The following is a 27,592-nucleotide window of genomic DNA, read 5'->3' as shown; positions in this document are numbered from 1 at the left end:
CAATACACACGCTGGCGCTCCCAAATGTTTAGTAACTCAAGGATGGAAGCTGCAATAGTTCTGACTAAGTGACCCAACCGTACTGTTCACATAGGTTAAGCACTTAGGCTACTTTCACACTAGCGTTAACTGCATTCCGTCACAATGCGTCGTTTTGCCGAAAAAACGCATCCTGCAAAAGTGTTTGCAGGATGTGTTTTTTCGCCATTGATTAACATGAAGCGACGCATTGTGACGGATTGCCACACGTCGCACCCGTCGTGCGACGAATGCGTCGTGCAGTGGCGGACCGTCGGGAGCAAAAAACGCTACATGTAACGTTTTTGCTCACGACGGTCCGCTTTTTCCGACCGCACATGCGCGGCCGGAACTCCGCCGGAACTCCGCCCCCACCTCCCCGCACTTCCCCGCACCTCACAATGGGGCAGCGGATGCGTTGGAAAAATGCATCCGCTGCCCCCGTTGTGCGGCGGAGACCACGCTAGCGTCGGGAACGTCGGCCCGACGCACAGCGACAGGTTGTTCCCGACGCTAGTGTGAAAGTAGCCTTACTTCTGCATATACTTGTGCGCAGGCATTACAGACAACCAGCAATCAGCGTTAATGTCTTGGTCAGCCTATTACTACCTGCCGGGTCTTATTTGACTGTCTATGAACAGCGATCACCTTACAGTGCCATAAGGGATTTTTTATGCAGTGCTATTCTTCTGCACTGATTCTTGCTGGACCATATTTCTAGGATGTTCTAGCCTTCACATATAGCTATGGTTTGGGCTACTATCAGGACTATAGCGCAGGAGTGTACACATTATTTCCTTTTAAGAACCATTCCATTTTGATGAATCATTGTGTGGGAAAAGATGTAGTCAAGCATTTCTCAAGGAAGACTTGCACGTTCTTCTGACCCCCCCTCACACACCCTCCCTCAAATCTGAGAATAAGGGGATAGGATGTCGGTACAGATTCAAAAGTTTTTATTTACATGTTCACAGTAACAGTCAAAGGTAAACTGCACCAAAGCCAGGCTTCATTCATCTCTGCAGGCATGAAAACTGTACAAAGTATTTGAAGGATAGCTGTAGAATCGGCTGACATCTGCTTCACACACGTTCTGATCACAGCTGGAGGCTATGAACGGTAAGCGTCTCCACTGGGTGAATGCTGATACAGCCATGATCTAGGGTGGATACTGCTGAATGGATCACATTTAGAATCATTATTTTTGGCCGCTGAAGTTCACTAGCTGCTGATCGCCCGAATCCTGAAAATAAAGGAAAGATTTCTATAAAATTTATTGAAGACTGTGTTGTGCATAAATATGTAACTCTTCAGATTTTGTATTAGTCTATGCCTGATGAAGAGACCTGAGTAGTCTCGAAAGCTTGCAATTTGTTACCATCTTTTCATTAAAAGGTATTGACTAGGGTTGAGCGAAACGGGTCGTTCATTTTCATAAGTCGCCGACTTTTGGCAAAGTCGGCGTCTCATGAAACCGAGCCGATCCCTGTGCGGGGTCGGCCATGCGGTACGCGATCTTGGCGCCAAAGTCGCGTTTCGTATGACGCGTTTAGCGCCATTTTTTCAGCCAATGAATGAGCGTGGGCAGAGTGATGACATAGGTCTTAGGGGAGTGAACGCCTTTCGTCATGTTATCGCTTGTGCGCAGTAGGGATTTGGAATGTGAAATACGAAATTTTCTGTGCAGGGACGGAGAGAGAGAGAGAGAGGGGGAGAGAGAGAGAGAGAGAGAGAAAAAAAAAAAAAAAAAAATTTCCTTCATTGGGTTTCGTGTTTCGGCCGAAACCCGACTTTTCACGGTGGTCGGCCGATTTCACTCGACTCGACTTTTAAGACAGTCGGGTTTCACAAAACCCGATTCGACCCTAAAAAACTAAAGGTCGCTCAACCCTAGTATTGACCACTGAGGACTCTCAATTCTAAATATTTTTGTTGAAGACTGTAGTAACACATATAACTTACAAATATTGACCACAGTTAAGTATGTAACCAAAATTGTGCAAATTCTACATAATCTACACCATGAGAGGGCCTGACATTTTCAGTTCTAGTTCATCCCAAAGGTGTTTGATGGGGGTTAAGGTCATGGCTTTTTGTGGCCCAGTCACGTTCTTTCACAACAAGCTCACCCAACCATGCCTTTAGCAGCTTTGTGCATTAGGGCATAGTCATGCTAGAACAATAACAGGCCTTCCCTCAAAGGTGAAAGCTACATTGGACCAAACTGGCTTCATATGCTGAAGCATTAATATTTCCCTTCATTTGCATCAAGGGATCTAGCTCAATCTCTTGAAAACGCCCCCTCTATTATCCTTTTTCCAACCTTTGGAAAATTGGAATTTGGAAAGTACTATTCTCTAGCATTAACAAAACACATTTCCAATGTTTCAGTCCAGTGGTGGCATGCTTTTATACCACTACATTTGGCATTGTGCCAGCTGATCAGTTGTCCGGCGCCGCAGCTGCATGTGTTGTGACTGTCACACAGCCGCGACACAACACATGCATGGAGAACCTGTTTGTTTGGCTCTCCATGCATGTGTCATGACTTTTGGATATGGGATGGACCCCACTCCATCTTAAAACCACCATAACTACTGTAAACCTAGGTACTAAAATAAATACACAAAAATATATTATTTTGGTTGTCAAAATGGCAACAGCTTTTATTCAAATCACAGGATTAAATAATCACAGTAGGAGTCGGGTGAAGTACATTGGGATTTACAAGTACTGCGATATCCCCAGCTGTCTTGACATACAGCACCAGGACAGACAGCCATAAAGGGGCGGCACGCACTGGCTTGCCATTCAAGCAGAGCCAGTAAACTTTCAGGGCACCAATGACCCTATTATCCTCACTCCTGTGCTTAACCACTGTGCCCGCCCCTGATTGATGTTACCATTACAACGTCCTTGAGGCTGGCCACCACAGCCGAGCCTGCTCACCACCATGAGGTTTTACATCCTCTATTAGTTAAAATGAGTCCACCTTAACTTGTCTGCAACTTCCACCTGACTCCTAAACCGCAAAGCCGTGACGGGTTATAAATTCCAAGTCTCATTTGCCACTTTTCTTCTTTTTTTTTATAATTAAATCATTTTTGTAAACTTAAAAACTAGAAGTCCCTGCAAAAGCATTAATGGGGCTAAACTTGGCAAACCTCCGACTCACAAAGAGTCATCCTACAGTGCTCAGGAGAGGAAAAAACCCCTGTGGAGGAAACCTCCAGGGAACCATGGCTTAAGGATTGCCCTTCCCTTGGGCTTAGAAGCTAACCACAAATAATAACTCTTTATAGCCAATATACAATTGAACCTGGTTCAAGATATACAATGACAGATTCAAAAATACAATAAAGCATCTGTCATTATACAAGCAATAATTTAAAAGTTTTAGGACAGACATTATAAACAGGGTGGGAGGGCGCTTAATGTTTCCTCCTGTCCATCCTGTGAGAGAAAGAGGGAGACCCAGAGTTGCCTCCCCTATATAAGCCCCACCCTCCTCACAGTAATACACCAGGCAGAGCTTGTAGATTGTAAGCTCTCACCAGCAGGGTCGTCTTATTTTGCTTTATTGCTGTATTGTTAACATTGTTACCTATGATTGTTGTTTGAAACTGTTAAACTGTAAAGCGCTGCGGAATATGTTGGCGCTATATAAATAAAGATTATTATTATTATTATTATTATTATTAAACATCTAAACTCCTTCCTCTTAAAGCAACAACACTCTTGTTTAAAATCTACACCGCAATACAAACAAAAGCTGCAGGAGTTCTCGGTCCACCCATCCCCAAGTCATGTCCACCTCCGCCTAGTCTCCGGTGGTTTCTTGACTGTCACACAGCCGTGACACATGCAGCTGTGGCGTTGGACAGCTCATCATCCGGCATGCTCCAGGTATCCGGGTTCCCTCTGCAGCTTATTCAGTAAGCGATATAACTTGCCGAATAATCAGGGACCTAATCAAATGCGCTCCGCTCTATTAGCAATGTAAGGCTTGCCATGAAGCGCACAGATGTTTATGCTGATGGTAATGCCAGAGGAACTTTGGACTCTGCAGTTACTAAGTCGGCAGAGCACTGGGAACTTTTATGCACCTCCACATTCGGCAACCTCTGTAGCTTTACATGGTCTCTACTTTGTGGCTGAGCTGCTGTGGTTCCTAAATGTTTCCACTTGTCAATAATATTCCTCATGGTTGACTGTTAAATTTCTTCCCTCCTAAGCATTTCACACATACAGACTTGTTACATTGGTGACATCCGATTACGGTACTACTCTCAAATTCAGTGAGCTCTTTTAGAATGACCTCATACTTCAAATGTATTTTAAAGGCAGATTGCATGGCTGGAGAGAGGGGGTTTATGTGGCAATGGGACTGACTTCATAAATCACTGAATTATGTATTTTCCAAAGTCAGTCCCTATAGTTTTGTCCATTAAAGGGAACCTGTCACCCCCCCCCCCCCCCAGGCGTTTGAAACTAAAAGAGCCACCTTGTGGAGCAGTAATGCTGCATTCTGACAAGGTGGCTCTTTTAGTTCTGGGTGCTGTAACTGCAGAAATAATCCGTTTTGTAATTTGTCCTAAATACCTTGTCTTCAGTCCTGGGGGCCGGCCTTTCCCCCCTGCTGCAGACGCCACACAGCCGTCACTCAAATCCTCTTGGCGCCGGGCGCCGCCTCCTCAGCGCTGTTTTGAAATCAGCTGGCACCTGCGCTCTTTTCTCCTGCCTTGGGCAGGCGCAGTGTCCGTCCTCTGTGCTCATAAGCAGTCTAGCTGACTGCGCCTGTGAGGCCGCCCTGCCTATGAATCCCAGCCCCGCAGTGTCTTCTGATTTATTCTCACTGCAGGGCTGGGATTCCCAGGCAGGGCGGCTGCACAGGCGCAGTCAGCTGGGCTGCATATGAGCACAGAGGACGGGCAGCGCTCACTTCGCCTGTCCAAGGCAGGAGAAAAGAGCGCTGGCTCCGGCTCATTTCAAAATAGCGCTGAGGAGGCGGCGCCCTGCGCCAAGAAGATGTGAGTGACGGCTGTGCGGCGTCTGCAGCAGGGGGGGAAAGGCCTGCCTCCAGGACTGAAGAAAGGTATTTAGGACAAATTACAAAACGGATTATTTCTGCAGTTACAGCACCCAGAACTAAAAGAGCCACCTTGTCAGAATGCAGCATTAGTGCTGCACAAGTGGCTCTTTTAGTTTCAAACGCCTGGGGGGGTGACAGGTTCTCTTTAAGTATATAAATATATAACAAAATATACAGTCATTGTTATTGACATCTGATTAAGCACAAATTATGTAAGCAATCCTGACAATAGCAAAATATCAGGACATTAACAAAAGCTGCAGTGGCTTGCCTAGTTTGCAGTTCATGATACAGGAAGGAACATTGTGACTGACTAGCAAGAGTTCTGTTTGCATTGGGCACTGTGAACATTCGGTAATTTAATATGGTGCTCTTTAAATAGAAACTTATTCTGTCTCCATCAATGTCGACATTGACTTATAAGCTCTGCATATATGACTGTGTGCCAACAGCAAATCTTTTACTCCTGCTCTTCCATTCATTCTGAACTTAAGCTTTACATGGTAGTAAACATATTGTTACATTAATATAATTTCCAGGGGGAGTGCTTTTCTAAGAAACATCTAATATGGGTAACATAAAAATGACTGCATCTGTTATAGATGCTGCCATGTTGTTGTTTTACCCTGGGGCTGATTGTGCTGCCATGTAAAATTGGATTAACTGTATTTTTCCATCTCAGACATTTAGATTAGAGCATACACACATGGGACCTAAAGCTGTAGAACAGGATCCGGTCTTGTGCTGCAGTGAATAGAGAGTTAACCATACATTTGGAATTCTCTCTATTTACTTCTGTGAGTGTTCCGAAAATAATGCTTAATAGTGATGAGTGAATATACTTGTTACTCGAGATTTCCTGAGCATGCTCGGGGGTCCTCCGAGTATTTTTTAGTGCTCAGAGATTTAGTTTTCATCGCCGCAGCTGAATGATTTACATCTGTTAGCCAGCATAAGTACATGTGGGGATTCCCTAGCAACCAGGCAACCCCCACATGTACTTATGCTGGCTAACAGATGTAAATCATTCCACTGCGGCAAGAAAAACTAAATCTCCGAGCCCTAAAAAATACTCGGAGGACACCCGAGCATGCTCGGGAAATCTCGAGTAACGAGTATATTCGCTCATTACTAATGTTTAATGTTCAAGATGGGAATCCATAGTAATCTCTTTCCTTTTGTTAAAAGGAACCTGTCCCCTGAAAAAAATGCTATTAGCCTACAGATATGGGATTGATTTGCAGGTTAATAGCTTTGTGAAGCTGCCCAGCACTGATGCTTAGACCCACACTGTTGGGAGGAATTTAATTTCATTTGCTCCCCCGCCAGAGACCTGGTTTCAGTCACGGAGGCGGCACCAGTTTAGTCACCGCTCTGTGTATAGAGAGTAGCAAAGGTAGCTGTGCCCTCCCCTTACCCCCGCCCTGACGGCCGGCCCTGGTGCAGAGCTGCTGTCAGTCCATGCCGGGGGTGTCACTATACAATAGATCCGTGACTGAAACTGGAATGCTGCTGGTGGGAATAAAGTTAGACTTGTGCTGCAGAGGGGAAATTAAGTGCCAGGCAGGTTCACATTGCTGTCAACCTGCAGACTACCCCATATCTGCCGGTTAATAGCATTGTTTCAGGTGGCAGGTTCCCTTTAAAGATATGTTCTATGCAACAGAAGCTTAACATTCTAGATCCATATTTATTACATGAATGACATGTAATCGCACCATGAAATTAAGTAACTATGACACAGAGAAGCCTATATATACATATGTACCTACTTACCTTTTTTTATTTTGACAAAACTTCATTGCTATACTTAGGTGCGGATTACATACCTTTTTGATGCATTTCCTAAGTGTATGGGGAAAATCCACAAGGAAAATTCGGATGTACCAACAAGAGAAATGGACATGCTGCGGATTTCAAACACGCACTGCTGGTCAATTTTTGCAGCGTTAAAAGCACAGTGGGCCTGAAATTTCTATATATCCCATCCACTTTGCTGAAACGGTAAGACGCTGCAATTTTTGACACAGGGTCAAAAGCACTCCAAAAGCTCATCGTGGGAATGTAGCCCAATTGATTAAAGTGGTACTTTGGAGAGAGAAAAATATTTTGTACTGTTCCTTCCCTCAAACTATAAAGATGAGATGCCCAGTGCACTTTTATTATCTTTGGAACACTTGTAATTCCATGTGACAGGAGCTGCTCCTCACTGCTCCCCCCACCCATCTGGGACATTGCGTCACACAGCAGTGTGCATTTCTTCACACAGCAGTGTGCAGTTCCCCACTGTGAGTAGCAGTCAGTCCCAGAGGAGGGGGTGTGGAGTTGAACTGCTGTGTGACAGGAGGGGGAACAGTGAGGAACAGCTACTGTCACACTGAATTACAAGTGTTCTAAAGACTATAAAGATGAGGTGCCCAGTGCATTTTACTTTTTTAATAGGGCAGGGACAGTACAACATTTGTTATTATCTCCTCAAAGTACCATTTTAAGAGCTGACCTCTTAATCAAGCGCATCTTAATAGTGGTATGTGCCTCATCATGAATCTTACTCCAGTCAGAACTATAAGGAACACCACAGAGCATTCTGAGTTAGACATGTGGGCATCGCCATGCACTGTCCCCGCCTGCTTCTCCAATTTGAGTTGAGCTGGGAGAAACTGGTGTAAAAACGCCAAGGTCGCAAATTTTGACGCAAATCTGTGTTGCACCAAAACTTTTCTTCTTTCTAAAGCCTTTTGCACCAGCTTTCTAGATTAAATGGTTTGATGAATCAGGGGCCAAAATCTATTTAGAATCTTTTTGCACCCTTCTGTCAAAAGATGGCCACTATGAATATGATTGAATAAACATGTTTATAGACTTTGATAAAAAGTTATTAACGTTTACAAATCAGAATAGGAAAAAAACTAAACTTACTGAGAATGGATTAAACGTTGGCTCCTTTGATGGTTCAGGAGGGTCGTTGGCGGTTTCAACGCTGTCATACATGGGGTTTGCAATGTTTGAAGATGGGACTCTGTTAAAATCTGACACTGTTTCTTTTTCATCATACTGTAAAACATAACAGAGGTTACATGTCAGACACATTATTTCCAGCATATTCACATTACTTCATCATTTATTTTATCGGAGTGATAAACCAGACTGATTTATGTTGAAGGGCTGGCAATTTTTGACCTGTGAGGTAATCAAGAAACTACAGCAAATATGGGTGAACAGAACCCAGCATACTGCATAAATATGGTACAAGAACTGAGATTACTACATACATACAGGAACAGAAAGGAGCTTAATGCATAAATAAGAGAGTAGAACCGTGTTTACTACAGTGGATATGGGAATAAAATTTACTACGCAGATGAGAATAGAACTGAGCTTGGTATATCGCTATGGAAACAGAACCAAGCTTACTACATAGATATGGGAACAGAACCAAGCTTACTGCATAAATATGGTATCGGAACTGAGCTTACTAAATAGATACGGTTACAGCCAACCTTACTGCACCGATACAGGAGCAGAACCAAGCTTACTACAAAGATATGGGCACATAACCAAACTTACTGCATAAATATGGTACCGGAACTGAGCTTACTACATAGATACGGTTACAGCCAACCTTACTGCACTGATACAGGAGCAGAACCAAGCTTACTACATAGATATAGTACCTGAACTGAACTTACTGCATACATACAGTAGCAAAATCAAACTTACTACAGAGATATGGGAACAGAACACCATGTCAGAGCAAAATGTCTGTGAATTGAGAAAAATTGCATTTACTCTCAGTTTTCCTACTTCATCAAACAAGAAGCTGTTTTGATGAAAGCTGAACAATACAAAAGTTAAAGAGTAGGCCCGTTTGCACGCCACTTTAAAAAAAAATAAAATATATATACTAGATGGTGGCCGAATTCTAACGCATCTGGTATTCTAGAATATGTATAGTAGTATATAGCACAGCCCACGCAGTATATAACACAGACCACGTAGTATATAACACAGCCCATGCAGTATATAACACAGCCCACGCAGTATACAGTTATATGGAAAGGTTTGGGCACCCCTATTAATCTTAAGCTTAATGTTTTATAAAAAAAAAAATTTTTGCAACAGCTATTTCAGTTTCATATATCTAATAACTGTTGGACACAGTAATGTTTCTGCCTTGAAATGAGGTTTATTGTACTAACAGAAAATGTGCAATCTGCATTCAAACAAAATTTGACAGGTGCATAAGTATGGGCACCCTTATCATTTTCTTGTTTTCAATACTCCTACCTACTTTTTACTGACTTACTAAAGTACTTTTTTTTGTTTTGTAACCTCATTGAGCTTTGAACTTCATAGCCAGGTGTATGCAATCATGAGAAAAGCTACTTAAAGTGGCCACTTGCAAGTTGTTCTCCTGTTTGAATCTCCTCTGAAGAGTGGCATCATGGGCTCCTCAAAACAACTGTCAAATGATCTGAAAACAAAGATTATTCAACATAGTTGTTCAGGGGAAGGATACAAAAAGCTGTCTAAGAGATTTAACCTGTCAATTTCCACTGTGAGGAACATAGTAAGGAAATGGAAGAACACAGGTACAGTTCTTGTTAAGGCCAGAAGTGGCAGGCCTAGAAAAACATCAGAAAGGCAGAGAAGAAGAATGGTGAGATCAGTCAATGGCAATCCTCAGACCACCTCCAGAGAGCTGCAGCATCAACTTGCTGCAGATGGTGTCACCATGCATCGGTCCACTATACAACGCACTTTGCACAAGGAGAAGCTGTATGGGAGAGTGATGCAAAAGAAGCCGTTTCTGCAAGCACGCCACAAACAGAGACGGCTGAGGTATGCAAAAGCACATTTGGAGAAGCCAATTTCTTTTTGGAAGAAGGTCCTGTGGACTGATGAAACCAAGATTGAGTTGTTTGGTCATACAAAAAGGCGTTATGCATGGTGGCAAAAAAACACAGTGCGCTGTATAGTTGACCGATGCACAGTGACACCATCTGCAGCAAGTTGATGCTGCAGCTCTCTGGAGGTGGTCTGAGGATTGTCCTTGACTGATCTCACCATTCTTCTTCTCTGCCTTTCTGATGTTTTTCTTGGTCTGCCACTTCTGGCCTTAACAAGAACTGTACCTGTGTTCTTCCATTTCCTTACTATGTTCCTCACAGTGGAAATTGACAGGTTAAATCTCTGAGACAGCTTTTTGTATCCAACCCCTGAACAGCTATGTTGAATAATCTTTGTTTTCAGATCATTTGACAGTTGTTTTGAGGAGCCCATGATGCCACTCTTCAGAGGAGATTGAAACAGGAGAACAATTTGCAAGTGGCCACTTTAAGTAGCTTTTCTCATGATTGCATACACCTGGCTATGAAGTTCAAAGCTCAATGAGGTTACAAAACCAAAAAAAGTGCTTTAGTAAGTCAGTAAAAAGTAGGTAGGAGTATTTAAAACAAGAAAATGATAAGGGTGCCCATACTTATGCACCTGTCAAATTTTGTTTGAATGCAGATTGCACATTTTCTGTTAGTACAATAAACCTCATTTCAAGGCAGAAACATTACTGTGTCCAACAGTTATTAGATATATGAAACTGAAATAGCTGTTGCAAAAAAAAAACAATTTTTATAAAACATTAAGCTTAAGATTAATAGGGTGCCCAAACTTTTTCATATAACTGTATAACACAGCCCACGTAGTATATAACACAGCCCATGCAGTATATAACACAGCCCACGTAGTATATAACACAGCCCACGCAGTATATAACACAGCCCACGTAGTATATAACACAATCCACGTAGTATATAACACAGCCACGTAGTATATAGCACAGCCACGTAGTATATTGCACAGCCCACGTAGTATATTGCACAGCCCACATAGTATATAGCACAGAGACGTAGTAAATAACACAGGCCACGCAGTATCTAGCGTAGCAGCCAATGTGCTATCTAAATGCAACTATAAGTGATTGACAAGGGCTTTTTCATACTGAAAACCACAACAATCAAAGCGAGATCTGATCAGATGCTGGATATGGATCACATCAGACATTTGCCTGGTATGGCACAGGTTCAGTTCCAGAACTTGCTCTGTACAGGCACATCCGTATGGTGACATATTTATTTCCAGGTTTGCAAAGGGATTAATTTCACTTGTCTGTTCCTAAACTTGTAAAGACAAATGGAAATCCATAACACAGATGTGGAAAAGCCCTTATAAATTTAGTAAATGTGCCCAAACATGAATGTTTTTACACACCACATTACACTATTACATACACGCATCTTCCAAAAATAGATACAATTCCTGATATACAGGCATATACACAGACATGCACACAAATGCAGACATTAGTACATGAATACATCAACTGAACCAAAGTCAGTACATGAAACCTCAGTTGTAAGGTCAGGTCATCCCCTTATAGAACTGTATTAAATGAATGTACAACTCCCAGTATGTCCTTAAAGGAAATCTGTCACCATATTTGACCTACCTAAATTATTAACCCCTTTAGCCCCCAAGCCTGTTTTCACCTTCTTGTGTTAAGAATTTATAAGGGTTAAAAGTTGACCAGCGATTTCTCATTTTTTCAACAAAATTTAGGGACTACATTACATGACTTTTATGGGTCTATATACCAGAAAATGCTGAAAAGTGACATCATTCTAAAAACTACACCCATGTTAAGGTGCTCAAAACCACATTAAAGAAGTTTATTCACCCTTCAGGTGCTTCACAAGAATTTTTGGAATGTGGAAGGAAAAAATGAACATTTATTTTTTTTTCACAAAAATTTATCGTGCAATTTTTTAACCAATGTTCTACGGCAGTAATGCAGTTCAAATTTTCTAGATGTACCATTCTAAACGATTCAGAGTGCAGCTTTATATTTTCTTAGAATTGTTATGTTAACTGGCATCTATTCACACTAGCAGGGATGTGCTGGTCAGTCTTTTTCTGCATATTCCTGCACAGTCAGACACAGCCATTGCACAGTACCCAGCAGGGGGACATTTATAAGATTATCTCAGCACAGGAACATTTTTTTTTAAACATCCAATTGTGGAAGTTATTATTATTCCAAGATCTATTGATTAAAATTAACTTTGTTCGTGGGAAAACCCCTTTGACAGCAACTGCCAGCATCTCGTTACCATTGTTAACAGTCATCATTAGACTGCAGACTATACAGGAACCACAGTGCTGATGAGATGCAGGCAGTGTCACAAATAAACATTTACATTCTCTTTCTTTTCTTCTCCATCTTGTTCAGACGCCATGATGATTTTTCACATCCACAGCTCATCTCTTCAGACTTTTTATCTTTTCCCGTCTTCTGCAGTACATTCCAACACTGTGTCCTTAACAATAGCATTGTGATTATAATGCTACTGAATAAACATATTTTCCCTATGCTGTGCCCCTGAATAAATTATTGCCTCTCACTGTGTTCGCTTTACAAAATATGATCCACATACTACCCCTCTTATGGTACATGCCCTCCACACTGTCCTCACTTTCCATGCTGAGCACCCTCTTCACAGTGTCTTCTCACACTGTGTCCTCCATATACTGCCCAGTCTCTCCACTGAGCCTCCACCTCATACTCTCTACTTCCTTGCTGTGCCCTCACAATGTCCCCCCATGTTACCCCCTCTCTATACTTCACCCCACACTATCCAGTCTCTGTTCTATGCCACCTTACACTCCCCCCATACTGTCTCCTCACACCATTCCCCTCCATAGTCTCCACATACAGTTTCCTCACACATTCCTTGACCCCACTCACCAAATTATTTCCTTACGCATTCCCCTCTCACTCTTCATATTGTTTCCTCACCCATTGCCCTCCCCCAGCTCCTCATACAGTTTCCTCAGACATTCCACACTTCTCAAACTGTCGCCTCAGAGATGCTCCCCATACTTTTCCCACACCCATTCCCCCACTCTCTCCACATACTATTTAATCGCATGTTAACATGCTCTTCACTTCCCATACTGTGTCCGCAACCATTCCCTTACTCGCCATACTGTCTCCCCAAGTTTCTTACCCCTCTACCGAAGTATAATATTCTTTTGAAAGCGCATGCAGACGTGCTCAGACACATGCATGCAAACATGCACAAAGACACATATGCAGATACGGACACATATGTAGACTCGCAGACACAAACAGACGCTCACACACATACGGAGACTCACAGACATGCAAACATGCAAATGTAGACATGCATAGATGCAGACATACACACACAATCATATGCAGATATACACTGTTTAAAAAAATAAAGTGAACACTAAAATCCTAGATATCACTGAATGAAATATTCCAGTTGTAAATCTTTATTCATTACATAGTGAAATGTTTTGAGAACAATAAAACCTAAAAATGATCAACGTAAATCACAACTAATATCCCACGGAGGTCTGGAGTTGGAATGATGCTCAAAATCAAAGTGGAAAATGAAGTTACAGGCTGATCCAACTTCAATGGAAATGCCTCAAGGCAAGGAAATGATGCTCAGTAGTGTGTGTGGCCTCCACGTGCCTGTATGATCTCCCTACAATGCCTGGGCATGCTCCTGATGAGGCGGTCTCATGCTACCATGAGTGTGAAAACACAACCAACATTCAAAAGTGACCAACACATCAGCCAGAAAGCATTGGTACTGAGATGTGGTTTGTGGTCCCCACCTGCAGAACCACTCCTTTATTGAGTGTCTTGATAATTGCCAATAATTTCCATCTGTTGTCTATTCCATTTGCACAACAGCATGTGAAATTGATTGTCAAACAGTGTGGCTTCCTAAGTGGATAGTTTGATTTCACTGAAGTTTGATTTACTTGGAGTTATATTCTGTTGTTTAAGCGTTCCCTTTATTTTTTTTTGAGCAGTGTATATACATGCAAGCAGATACATATTTGAAGATATATACAAAAATTCATAAAAACAGATAAAGATATACACAGTCTGGCATACACATATTAGGGGTGTTTTTACCCCCTACCCTCACGGCTTATCTCCCATCCAGCCCACATGCTTTATTGAAGCTCCTCTCCAGCAGAAAGTGGTAATGCAGGGTGCACTTTAGCAGACGCAGCCATGCCTAACTGTGACTTGGCAGGGCCGACAAACACACACACTCTCCTTAATAGCGCAGTGCTGGCCCGCTGACTCGTGGGGCATAAGCCTCTCTGCCCTTTTTCCAGCCTACTCGTGGTTAAGTCTTATAACTGACTGGAGAGGGTAAGGTAATGAATGTGGGTACTTGTACACATAAAGTTCCACTTCATCTAACTGAAGCTTTATGTAGCAGCTATCACCATACTATGTAAGAGATATCGAAGTTTGTTTTGCTTTTGGCCGCATCCCCTTTATTGGCTCAAAATGTAGCTTAACGCTTAGCATAATCATTGATAAATGTAGTGCATCTGTGAAAAAATACACCTGTCTATCTGTCAGATAGATAAATAGATGGACCCTTTTTTTTAGTTTTTATACCACCCCTTACTGGAGGGACACAGCGATTTTTTTTTGTTCACATATCACATACTCACAAATTCCCATGTGTTTTGTTGCTGTCAGCACAACAAAGCAACTGATGTTAAAGAAGAGAAAAACTATTTAAAGGATGGGATTATAAAGGTCATAGGCTCAGTGTGGTGTCTGACTAAAGTCTAGAGGATGTGTACGTGAGAGACTGGCTGTGCTCCGGTCAGTAAACCACACAGACATCTGGTTTATGGCTTCCTCTGATCTTGGCACTACGGATCAGCTCAGTAGTTTAGTTGACAATTACCTCATGAAACTGCTGAAACTGAAAGTCTTTTCTGGTGAACTTCTTATATGCGAATATGGCAAGTGCCACTAATCCAACGACGAGGACAATGCCAAAGAATATTCCCGCTCCATGCCCAGCGTGTAGAGCCTAGTACAGCCAAAGAGAACATGATGAGAAGATGGAAAAGTAAGAGGAAGTTTAACTACATGTCATTACATGAGTGTAAGGCAAGGACAGACATACTGGTGGTGGCATCACACAGGAGGTAAGGAGGCCACCTCTACCTCCAAAGCAGGTGGAATTGTGCATTATGAGGAGCTACTGGTCTGCAAATGGCCCTCTTGTGTCTATGTCCACCACTGGTGTGCAAAGCCGCAAGTATGGACCTTGACTGATGGCTCACAAAATCCCTACAGCACCATATTGTACCGTGAAACCCCTCAGTCATGTAACGTTTAGTAAAACATGACAATATTTTCCAGAAAAATGAAGCTACATCCATGGTAGTTCTTACAATGTACAATGATCCAAAAAACTAAACTAAAATAATGGGGTTTGTGAAATACATCATTATCCCCTGTTGCACTAACTGCAGCCGTTTTTTCATCTCAGAATAAAATGATTTAATTTATTATTGCTGCGAGTGTGACTTTCTTCCTCTAATAAAACAATGGTATTTTCTTTTCCTGTACTAGTGGCAGCTCTGTGCTTGTAAACTTGGACCTACAGATATACTTACTAATGGCTCAGGAGGAGCTTTTAGAGGTCCGGATATCATGTGTATCACTCCATTTGAAGCAATGTAGTTGCCCTGTACTATACGTTTTCCGTCAACATATCTGATTTTATTCTGAAAAGAATAAACAATAAAACAAATTTTTAACTAATATAGAATGCCTCTGAATCATACTCTTATATCAAGATACAACATAAAAATGTACACTATACACATATACCAAATAATACCATTTCTAAATCACTAAGTAGTACTGTGTGATTGAAGTTTGTTTCTGTCCTTACTGGCCTTTTAGAAAATGAGGTCCTACTATACAATAGCCTAGTTTTACACCTGTAAAACTGCTTTAAAGGGAAGCTATCATCAGAAAATGACCCACTGTTTAAATCTGGTTTTTAGGTTACATTTGTTTTTAAAATTTTGGAGCGATTGTGTTTTTTATTTAATATCACATTCTTTATTTAAAAGAAAATAGTAGTTTTGCATTTTTCGCACTGGCCGCTTACTTTATTTTTTAGACTCCTACTCCCTGTTCGTTCAAGAAGGGTTTACAGCAAGGCTGTTTATGAGAAGCAGGATTACAATCACAGGAAATACCTCTATAAACTGCTGATAATGTAGCATCTACCATTCACAATAGGTGATGTCACAGCTCACCCTGCTGAAACCCTCTGTTCCCCCCACCCTTCCCGTTCATAGTTACCATTATGGCTATGTACAAGTGTTGTTTCCTGAAACAAAAAAGAAGTATGAATCTAAATAAAGCCCCAGTGGCCAGTGTGAAAATTGCAAGAGTTTAAAGTTTTTATTTTTTAAGCAGATTGTATTATTTATAAAAAAGACCTTTTAAAAAATACATTTAAAGTGAACCTGTCACCAGGTTTGGCTGATAAGAGATACGGCCACCACTTTTCAGGGCTGATATAAAGCATTCTATAATGCTGTATATCTTCCCCCAACCCGACCTGCAAGAGAAGAAAAATAACTTTTATTATACTCACCTGCGGGGTGGGGAGGTCCGGTCCAAGGGGTGTCGATGGTCTTGGTCCGGCGCCTTCCATCTTCTTACGATCCTCGTCCTCCTGCTGGTTCGTGTGGATAATGAGTCCCTTCAACATCCACACAGCTTCCTCGGCACAGCACTCCTGCACAGGCATACTTCTCTGCCCTGTCGAGGGCAGGGCAAAGTCCTGCGGGGCGCATGCATCGGGGCTGTTTGGCCTTTCCTGGCACCTGCGCACTGCAGTACTTTGCTCTGCCCTCAGCAGGGCAGAGAAGTATGCCTGCGTAAGCGTGGTGCTGAGGAGGCGCGTCATCCACACGAAGTAAGCAGGAGGGTGGCATCGCAAGAAGAAGGGAGGCACCAGACCAAGACCAGCGACGCCCATCAAACCGGTAGTTTAAGTTGAGTATAATAAAAGTTATTTTTACAGGTCGGGTTGGGGGCAGATATACAGCATTATAGAATGTTGTATATCAGCCCTGAAAGGTGATGGGTGTATCTCTAATCGGTCAAACCTGGAGACAGGTTCCCTTTAACACAAAAACATTATTTAATCAATAACACATTTTCTGATGATGGCTTCAAGGTTATTTAGTATCTAATTCTTATTATTTTTTTTATCAGAAACAATTGTTAAATGTGCTGCAGTGCCTGACTCATTTTACTAAGCCCACGAAAGGAAAATGAGAATCAGCCACATCTGATATTCAGCATGCGCCGTCCCCAGAAATGTAGGCCAGCGGGGGGCACCACCTTTGTGACGTAACTTATAAATTTGACGCCTCGTCAGGCCCATTTTCCCTCCATGCTCACTCTTAATGGTGAAGCTGGTCGGGACTGGGGTGTAAACACCAAGAGCTGTTATATTTTTGTGCAACTGCTAAGTTATTTAAGTGTTTACTCCAGAATTCTGTATAACAACATTATTGGATTGATCCCATTGTGTTGTTTTTTAGTATTTACTCTATTGCAAGGAATAAAAGTTACCTAAATAGTAATCCTCTCTGCTGCAGATAGTATTACCAAATATCTGTATATTATCAGCATCATCCGTGTTACCAAAGAACGGATCCCCACTTTACTTTCATAGAAGTCTCCAGTGGCATTCCTCCAATGGAGACAGACCACGCAACTGCTATAGCACCAGTGAGTTGGAGGCGGATGGGGTCAATGCCACACGGCCCTGCCCCTGCACCACATCCACCCTCTTCTGTAAACCTAGTCCCAACTTCCCTGGCATATTTTATAGCCAGAAATGTAAAATAAACTCATAATAGTCACAGAAAAGAGATGTAACCTGCTGATTATATTATTATATTGATATCTCACGTTGTTTTCTGTGTCTGACGAGGTTTCTTCAAAAGAAACAAGTAGCTTGTTGCCGATCCTGGTCTGGAGTAATGTTCCATTGGTGAGGTCATTGATGAATACCGTGCTGACATTGGCAGTATGATATTCAATGTCACGTCCCGAGAGCGTCTTTGAAAATAAAGAAAGCAGGAAAGTTACAATAATTGTGACTTATTGTCATTCTCTAATCTATCACCAATACGAAAATCTGTGAGGTTTTAGAAAGAATTTCACCCTAACACCCAAAATTTGCCATAAATATCAGTGAAGTGGAAATTAAACCAGTTTCCACAGTTTGAGGATTATTATATATATTTGAATTATGGTCGCTTCTTGGTAAATTATCACTTAGTTTACGGATTCACAATTCCAAAAATTAGCTAACAGTAAGAACATTTTACATTTAGTTCCTAAGAAGCATAATTAAAAGGAGGCAACCAATGTACCTGTAATGTCACTTTTACTAAAATATCCACGACAAGTGGAAAGAGCTGAAAACATTGCAAATATCTAGATAGGAAAAATAAACATAAGGCAATACTAGCGACTTATCTAACGTCTGATTTATTAATGTATTACTATTTTATAGCTTGGAAAGTAGCCATTCTTATAGAATGACTAAACTTCATTTTTTTCCAATAAATCAATAGTACAAGAAAAGATAGCAAACTTTGTAATATTCTTTCTGCCCTCATCAGACTCCTTCCCTGTGTCTTGCACTGATCATTCACTTTACTGATAAAATCTGTATGTAGGCGGCACAGTGAGGAATCAGGTTACAGTTCACAGAAGTCTATGGACAGGGGAGAAGGAGAAAGCTTCCGGAGGGAGAGACAGAGACACTGTTTCCGATAAGTATTCTCCTATTTCAGCCCAGAGCTGCGTTCACCAAATACTGTTTAATACTGTTGTACTACAATATATTGTCCTCCATTCTGCTGCTGTATCTATGTGTATGACAGAGAAGAGGAGATCATACTGCCCTCTCTCTGTGTGCTGTGCATGGGAAACATTGAGTCAATCTGCAGCTGAGCTCCGAGAAAACGTACAATTCGATATGGATGTTACAGAGGGGGAAAAACGATGAAAAATAGAGGACACAAGTCATATAATGGCCACAAATAATGTTAAAGGGGTTGTCTGGGACTTTAACATTGATGGCCTATCCATCAATGTCTGAACGACGGGGGTGCGACACTAGGCGCCCCCAGTGATGAGCTGTCCCTGGTGTTGGCAGCGACCGAAACTACTCAGCTATGTGGTCAGAATATTGGCCGCAGCCTGGTACTGCACATCCACCCCCTATGCATTGAATAAGCGGGGGATGTGCAGTATCCGGCCATGGACGGTATACATTCGATGAAAGTGCGCAGCTCCATAACTGAGCAGGTCAGGCCGCTGCCGACACCGGGGACAGTTGGTCAGCATTCTGTGCCGGTTGTTGCACTCAGACACTGATGGGCCTCATGTTAACCTTTTTAACCCTAGTGTAGGCACATGAGCGCTTATTCTAAGAACTCACGTAACTTATAGACAACCCCATAGCACATGCTGCCCGAACCACAGGCTGCATATATCACACACTGACTTTATGTTTTCAGCCAAGTATGACTGACTCTGAAACAGTGCAGCATTTTAGAGAGCAACAACACAAAGCCACTGGGGGCCGAGCTGCATGGGAGACTAGTCAGAAAGGCCAGTCAGCCACCCCCAAAAGCGATGGGTCTCTCCCTGCATGCATGTATAGGGAGAGACCTGTCAGTCACTGGCAGTGGGCAGGGAGAAGCCACCAAAGACTGACCTTTTCGAGTGGTAAGTCATTTGGCTTGTTCCCCATATGGCTTATAAAGTATGCTGCTCTCACAAATTACACAGTGTTTCATAGTAAAACACACTTGGCTGTGCTGCCTGTGGTTCAGGCAGGGTGTATTGCTGTCAAGTTCCGTTTAAAGGGAATTTGTCACCAGGTTTTTGCTACCTCATCTGAGAACAGCCAGATGTAGATCAAGAGACCCTGAATCCAACGATGTATCAGTTACTTTACTGGGTTAAGCGGTTCTGACACAATCAGAGTTCTTAGATTTAAAATGTAGCAGAGCTGAAAAGCTAACCTAAGCTCTGATTTACATAGTCTATATAGACAGTGAACTGCTTATCACAGGACGAGGCCCTGCTGTAGTCCAGGCAATGATTATCACCAGGTGATAAAACCCTCAGTGTAAGTAAACCGCATACAGCGTCACTTGTGGCACATCGTTAAAATCTGTGTTTATCCCCTACCTCATGCTGTCCTCAGATAACATTTCAAAAACCTGCTGACGGATTCCCTTTAAGTTATGCTTTACATTTAAGGCCCCGTCACACACAGCGACGCTGCAGCGATACAGACAACGATGCTGATCGCTGCAGCGTCGCTGTGTGGTCGCTGGGGAGCTGTCACACAGACAGCTCTCTCCAGCGACCAACGATCAGGGGAACGACTTCGGCATCGTTGAAACTGTCTTCAACGATGCCGAAGTCCCCCTGCAGCACCCGGGTAACGAGGGTAAACATCGGGTTACTAAGCGCAGGGCCGCGCTTAGTAACCCGATGTTTACCCTGGTTACCAGCGTAAATGTAAAAAAAAAAAAAACAGTACATACTCACCATCTGATGTCCGTCAGGTCCCTTGCCGTCTGCTTCCTGCTCTGACTGAGTGCCGCCATACAGTGAGAGCAGAGCGCAGCGGTGACGTCACTGCTGTGATCTGCTCTCACTGTACGGCGGCACTCAGTCAGAGCAGGAAGCAGACGGCAAGGGACCTGACGGACATCAGATGGTGAGTATGTACTGTTTTTTTTTTTTTTAACATTTACGATGGTAACCAGGGTAAACATCGGGTTACTAAGCGCGGCCCTGCGCTTAGTAACCCGATGTTTACCCTGGTTACCAGTGAAGACATCGCTGGATCGGTGTCACACACACCGATTCAGCGATGTCAGCGGGACCTCAACGACCAAAAAAAGGTCCAGGCCATTCCGACACGACCAGCGATCTCACAGCAGGGGCCTGGTCGCTGGTACGTGTCACACATAGCGAGATCGCTACTGAGGTCGCTGTTGCGTCACAAAACTTGTGACTCAGCAGCGATCTCGCTAGCGATCTCGCTATGTGTGACGGGGCCTTTATTGTTGTCCTTATTAAATATTCAATAAGATGCCTTTGTCATGCATGTAAAAACTATAGCCAAGTCAGCGTGGTTTGCTGTGTCCCCCTCCCCCAGTCATCCAGGGTACATATCTTGCCAAGGAACCCCTACATGTGCTCTTGCTTTTAATTGGTCATAACAAATGATGTCACTTACCACATTCTCATTAATGCCATCATTACTCGGTGCAAAAAGTGTAGCTTGTATGGACAAGTCAGTGAGATAACTAATAAATTCTTTGCCTTTTGCTGAAGTATTGGAATATTTGAAAATTTTCTGTGGATAGAGGATAAGACCATGTGAATATTCAGCGAATACCTGTGATCACATTGTATCTGTAATCACATAGCATTACTGGAAAATGCCTTCAAGAATAACTGGAGATATACAGTATAGACAGGGTCGGTTTTAGACAAGTGGGGTCCTGGGCAAATGTTTAAAGTGGGGGCCCAAATGCTAACATGTTGCTCCATCACACGCAAACATTTACATGCACTGAGCTCAAACCAATAAATGAGCGCTATTGATCGATTGAAGTGGTTTGGCTCTTGTTTGCCGACTTCTTTAGAGAGGCTGATGAAGATCGATGGCACAGAACAATCACTAGTAGATCAGTCTGTCCCCATATACATCATGTTATGGGCAGCACATCTGCAGTTTACACCAGGGCGGTGTGCTGCTGAGAACAATTAGTTTTGTCCACCATATTTTCCAATCACCTGATGAATGAGCAGCATTTTGCGCACTCATTGGGCAATTGTTGATATTTTTACACCTCGTCTGCAATGCGAGTATTTGTAAATGTGAGTGATACACGCACAGTACGTTACACCCACATATGTCTATAAAAGCAAGACCTAAAGTGTTGACACCCTTGAAATTGTTCCAGAAAGTGAAGTATTTCTCCCAGAATATTATTGCAATTACACATATTTTATCATACACATGCTTATTTCCTTTGTATGTATTGGAACAACACACAAAAAAAAAAAAAACGGAGAAAAAAAAGGTAAGTTGGACTTAATTTCACACAAAACCCCCAAAATGGTCCGGACAAAATTGTCGGCACCCTCAGCTTAATATATGGTTGCACACCCTTTGGAATAGATAACTGCAGTCAATCACTTTCTATAGCTATCCACAAGCTTCTTACACGTCTCAACTGGAATTTTGGACCACTCTTCTTTTGCAAACTGCTCCAAGTCTCTTATTTGAAGGGCGCCTTCTCCCAAAAGCAATTTTAAGATCTCTCCACAGGTGCTCAATGGGATTCAGATCCGGACTCATTGCTGGCCACTTCAGAACTCTCCAGCGCTCTGTTTCCATCCGTTTCTGGGTGCTTCTTGAAGTATGTCTGGGGTCACTGTCCTGCTGGAAGACCCGTGATCTACGACGCAAACCCAGATTCCTGACACTGGGCGTTACATTGCGACCCAAAATCCTTTGGTAGTCTTCAGATTTCATGATGCCTTGCAGACAGTCAATGCACCCAGTGCAAAAGGAAGCAAGACAACCCAAAAACAACTTTGAATCTCTACCATATTTGACTGTAGGTACTGTGTTCTTTTCTTTGTAGGCCTCACTCCATTTTCGGTGCACAATAAAATCATGTGCTAAACCAAAAAGCTCTATCTTGGTCTCATTAGTCCACAAGACACTTTCCCAGAAGGATTTTGGCTTATTCACGTACATTTTGGCAAATTGCAGTCTAGCTTTTTAATGTCTGTGTGTCAACAGTGGGGTCCTCCTGGGTCTCCTGCCATAGCATTTCATTTAATTCAAATGACGATGGATATTTTGCGTTAGCTTAACACAGATGCACTCTGAAGTTGCAGGACAGTTCGAATTTCATTGGAACTTTATTGGGGCTGCTTAGTCACCATCCGGACTATCTTTAATTGCAACCGTTCATCAATTTTTTTCTGCCATCCGCATCCAGGGAGATTAGCTACAGTGCTGTGGGTTGTAAACTTCTTGATTATGTTGGGCACTGTGAACAAAGGAACATAAAGATCTCTGGAGATGGACTTGTAACCTTGAGATTGTTGATATTGTTCAACAATTATGGTCCTCAGACAATTCTTTTCTCATCTGTCTGTTGTCCATGCTCAGTGTGGCACATACAGACAACCCAATGCAAAGAGTCAACGTCTCCCCTTTTTATCTGGTTTCAGGTGCGATTTTCATATTGCTTACACCTGTTACTTGCAATAGGTAATGTTGAGCAAGCGTCACATGCTTGAAACAAAGTTGTTTAACCACAATTTTAGAAAGGTGCTAACAATTTTGTCCAGCTCATTTTTTGGGATTTTTGTGAAATTATGTTCAATTTTCATTTTTTTTCTGTTGTTCCAAAACACACCAAGGAAATAGACATGGGTATAACAAAACATGTGTAATTGCAATAATTTTCTGGGAGAAATACTTCATTTTCTGGAATAATTTCAAGGGTGCCAACACTTTTGGCCATATATATATATATATATATATATATATATATATATATATATATATATATATATATATATATATATATATGCACATACAGATACTCATACATACACACACACCCATTCACATCATTGGGCTGTCTGTGTCATACAGGACAGGTCCTCCAGAGAGACGCTCACTATAACCACTTATACTCTGACCAAGAGATGAGGATTATGAACACAGGACTCCTTATATTAAGAATTACCTCAAAATGTTTAGTAAACTAGGTTTTACAAACTGGAGAGCAAAGAAAATGTTTTCATAGGATCATCTACATAAATTTAATTTTTAACAAAGAGCTCCTATACACTTCATACCAAAGTCTATATTACTTAAAAAAGATTTCAATTTGAAATATTAAGCACAATCCTGGTGTTCCCAAATCCCTATGACAACACTTTCTGTCTTTTGTTGTTGAGGAATCACTAGGTTAGGCTACGTTCACATTTGCGTTGTGCGCCGCAGCGTCGGCGCCGCAACGCACAACGCAAACAAAAATGCAGCAAAACGCATGCACAACGCTGCGTTTTGCGCCGCATGCGTCCTTTTTTTCATTGATTTTGGACGCAGCAAAAATGCAACTTGCTGCGTCCTCTGCGCCCGGACGCGGGCGCCGCAGGGACGCATGCGGCGCAAAACGCAAGTGCGACGCATGTCCATGCGCCCCCATGTTAAATATAGGGGCGCATGACGCATGCGGCGACGCTGCGGCGCCCGACGCTGCGGCGCCGACCGCAAATGTGAAGGTAGCATTAGTCACCAGTGGAAATGTTGAACTTAAAGCCTGCAGAATGATGCCTGCAGGGTGCGCTAATGCTGCTATTACATGGCTAGAACAAGAATTTTAATCCCTTTAACCTCAGGCGATTTTCCATTTTTTTCGTTTGTTTTTTTCATCCTCTTCTTCCATGAGCCATAGCTTTATTTTTCCATCCACATAGCCTTACGAGGGCCTGTTTTTTGCGAGACAAGTTGTACTTTTGAATGCCACCTTTCATTCTACCACATAGTGTACTGGAAAATTGGAAAGCAAATTTACAAGTGTGTTGAAATTGCAAAAAAAAAACACAATTCCACAATTACTTTGGGGACTTATTTACCATGCTCACTATATGGTAAAACTGACTGGGCAATACGAGTACTCGGATCAAAAAAAAAAATTATGCATGTTTGGTAAGTGGTGAAAAAAATGTGGAAATTCGTAAAAAAAAAATACATATTTTTCTTTTGCCGCCATTTGCCGAGATCAGTAACATTTTCATTTTTCGGGATATGGGGCTGTGTGAGGGATTACATTTTGTGCCCTGAACTGATGTTTTTACTGATATCATTTTAGGATAGATGTAGATATGATGTTTTCATTTGCCTCTTAATGTATTTTATTGAAATGTTGTGGTGACCAAAAAAACATAATTCTAACGTTTTTATTTTTTTTTCTCTTTACGACGTTTACCAATCTGATTATTTTATTTTATACTTTGATAAATCGGACATTTCCGAACGCAGTGATGCCAAAGATATGTGTTTTAAATTTTTTTTTTAATTGTTTTATATTTAATGGGGCATAAAGGAAAGTGATTTGAACTTTTGTGTTTTTTGTCATATCTTTAAACCCCCTTTTTTTTTTTCTTACGGTATTTAATCATCCTTTAAGGAACTTGAAGCTGCAATCATCTGAGCACTTGAGCTATAAATAGCATTGCATCAGCACTGTTATGTATAGCAGAAATGACGATCTCTTATGAACACCAGCCATAAGCCGGCGTTCACAGTAGAATCGCAATGACGAGCACGGTGGTCCTCATCAGACCCGAGCATACTGATGGGTGGAAGGAACAATGCAATCCCTGCTGGCGTGTGTTAAATGCCGCTGTCAGAGATTGACAGCGGCATTTAACAGGTTAACAGTTGTGCACTCCACCTGGAGCTGTTAGAGGCACATGATGTCTGTTTAAAAGAGCCATCATCGGCCAGGAAAGATGCAGGCTTGGAGTGTTAGCCCGCATCAAGTGCAGGGACATAACATATGACTTAAATGTACAACAAAGGTCCTGAAGGGGGTTAAGACTAGTAATTGAAGAACATTCATCAACAAATATCCATCTGTAGGGGCTGCAGAGAGGACCTATGAGGAGCCCATTCATTCTAAGCTCAACCAAACACTCAGAGACACACACACAGACTGCCACACACAGACAGAGACAGATAGAGACAAACACACAGACACATAGACTGGTGGTAAGTCCGTGTGTATATCTTCTCTCCAGTCCTTATGACTCCTGCAGAGGACTTGGCCAGTGGTGACATCCCAGTGACATAACTGGTCACGTGCTCGTGATGTCACCAATGGTGCTGAAGTCTCGCAGAGTACAAGACCTGTGGTTAGAACATGGTCAAATGATCATGATTTCACCAAAGGTCCTGAAGAAGTCTTCTCATCAGACACTTCACTGATAATGCTATTGTCAGTGTTCCTTTTGCTGTATGCCTTGTTCTCCCTAATGCCAGCCCTGTATATAGACATACATCAGACATTATTTCTAATTTTTAATTCCCAATAAAGGTCTATGTATATTGTGGTAGCTATGACTGCATCTACAAAATGGAAGACAATATTCTATGCTGATTTTTAACATACCAATGCAAAGTTTGAAAATTCAGGGAAAGTGGTTAGGACTTGGAGCAGGTTCCCATTGCAGGTGTAGCCATCTCCTATATAGCCAGGTTTGCAAGTGCACTGTACATCTACAGGATAGCAAAAATATGTATTTCATAAAAAGGCAAAGAAACGACAAGGGAATATTAATACTAGCATTATCAGCTTTGATTTGCTACCATGATACCTATAGTAGTATCTATTCACTAGCATGTATGTGTAACCTTTAATTACAAAAAACAAGTCTATTGCATGTTCAGGATTGCTTTCAAATTTCTCATAGATTTCAGCTGGCGTCATGACTTTCAAGGCTTTTTGCACCTCTCTTTGTTCATTTGTTCAATGCTTTTCCCTTGTGTTATTTCTCAATAATACACAACTTAATTTAAGGACATCTATGGTTTGATTTCTTTTCCTCTGTGGACTGGATGAGTTGTTGCTGACATTTGGGGAGAATTTCATGTTAATAGCACCTTTAGAAATTGATTTACTTAGAAAATTGATGACTTGTTCAATGCTTATTTCACCCACTGTATATTGTTTTTGTCATATAAATGGGGGGTGGTAAATTTGGTACTGTTGTAAGGGGGCCAGGAATATAATATTGGTGGCATAATATGCTGATTTCTGCCTACAATTACAAACTCTGCATTCACTGATATTTACAGTGAATCATTGACTTTTACTTAAAGAGTATCATACGAACGTAAGATCTTGGTAATTGTTGTGTCCCATGAATGGGAACAACTTGTTATGTATTTCTATGTTATGCCCCATAGAATGTAAGTCCGCAAGGACAGGGTCCTCTCCCCTCTGTACCAGTCTGTCACTGTAAACGTGTTTACCGTAAACGATATCTATAACCCTGTATGTAACTCCTTTCTCATGTACAGCACCATGGAATTAAGGGTGCTATATAAATAAATAATAATAATAATAATGCATTGCATTCTGTTGTTGCTATGGAAAAGCTCTGCCCTCTAAGTTTGTCCCTTTGTCTCTCCTGTAGTTGATGATGTTAGCCCTTGCCCCTCCCTTCTTCATTATCGGTTTGCTGTAGCCATCTTTGGATGCACATGTATATTTCTCTGTTTCGGATTACTCTTTCCACCTGCTGCATTGTACTTAATACAAGATTTCAGAGAATATCAACTCTGTTTCTCCTGGACTCTTATTACAAGTCAGTACGGCTGAGTTGGCACAGTCTGAGGAAGCCTGGCATGTGAGTACAACAATCATACAGTTATCTAAGGGATTGATGGC

The 27,592-nt window shown here is 41.9% G+C and overlaps 1 protein-coding gene across 1 annotated transcript in view; it reads right to left on the bottom strand.

The window, feature by feature from the left end:
• Window positions 1-959: 959 nt before the first annotated feature.
• STAB2 (stabilin 2) overlaps window positions 960-27,592 on the bottom strand; it is a 290,752-nt gene continuing 264,119 nt past the window's right edge. The window contains exons 63-69 of the mRNA XM_077265634.1: window positions 26,312-26,418; window positions 21,337-21,456; window positions 17,973-18,122; window positions 15,644-15,754; window positions 14,923-15,051; window positions 8,030-8,164; window positions 960-1,261 (exon numbers count right to left, since the gene is read on the bottom strand). Of these exons, the coding sequence (XP_077121749.1) occupies window positions 1,217-1,261; window positions 8,030-8,164; window positions 14,923-15,051; window positions 15,644-15,754; window positions 17,973-18,122; window positions 21,337-21,456; window positions 26,312-26,418 (797 nt within the window). The 3' untranslated portion in view covers window positions 960-1,216. The remainder of the gene's footprint in view (window positions 1,262-8,029; window positions 8,165-14,922; window positions 15,052-15,643; window positions 15,755-17,972; window positions 18,123-21,336; window positions 21,457-26,311; window positions 26,419-27,592) is intronic.

The sequence above is a fragment of the Ranitomeya variabilis genome, chromosome 5 (genome assembly GCF_051348905.1).
Source record: "Ranitomeya variabilis isolate aRanVar5 chromosome 5, aRanVar5.hap1, whole genome shotgun sequence".
Taxonomy (NCBI): Eukaryota; Metazoa; Chordata; class Amphibia; order Anura; family Dendrobatidae; genus Ranitomeya; species Ranitomeya variabilis.
The sequence above is the reverse complement of the archived record's forward strand: the minus strand, read 5'-3'. Positions and strand labels throughout refer to the sequence as shown.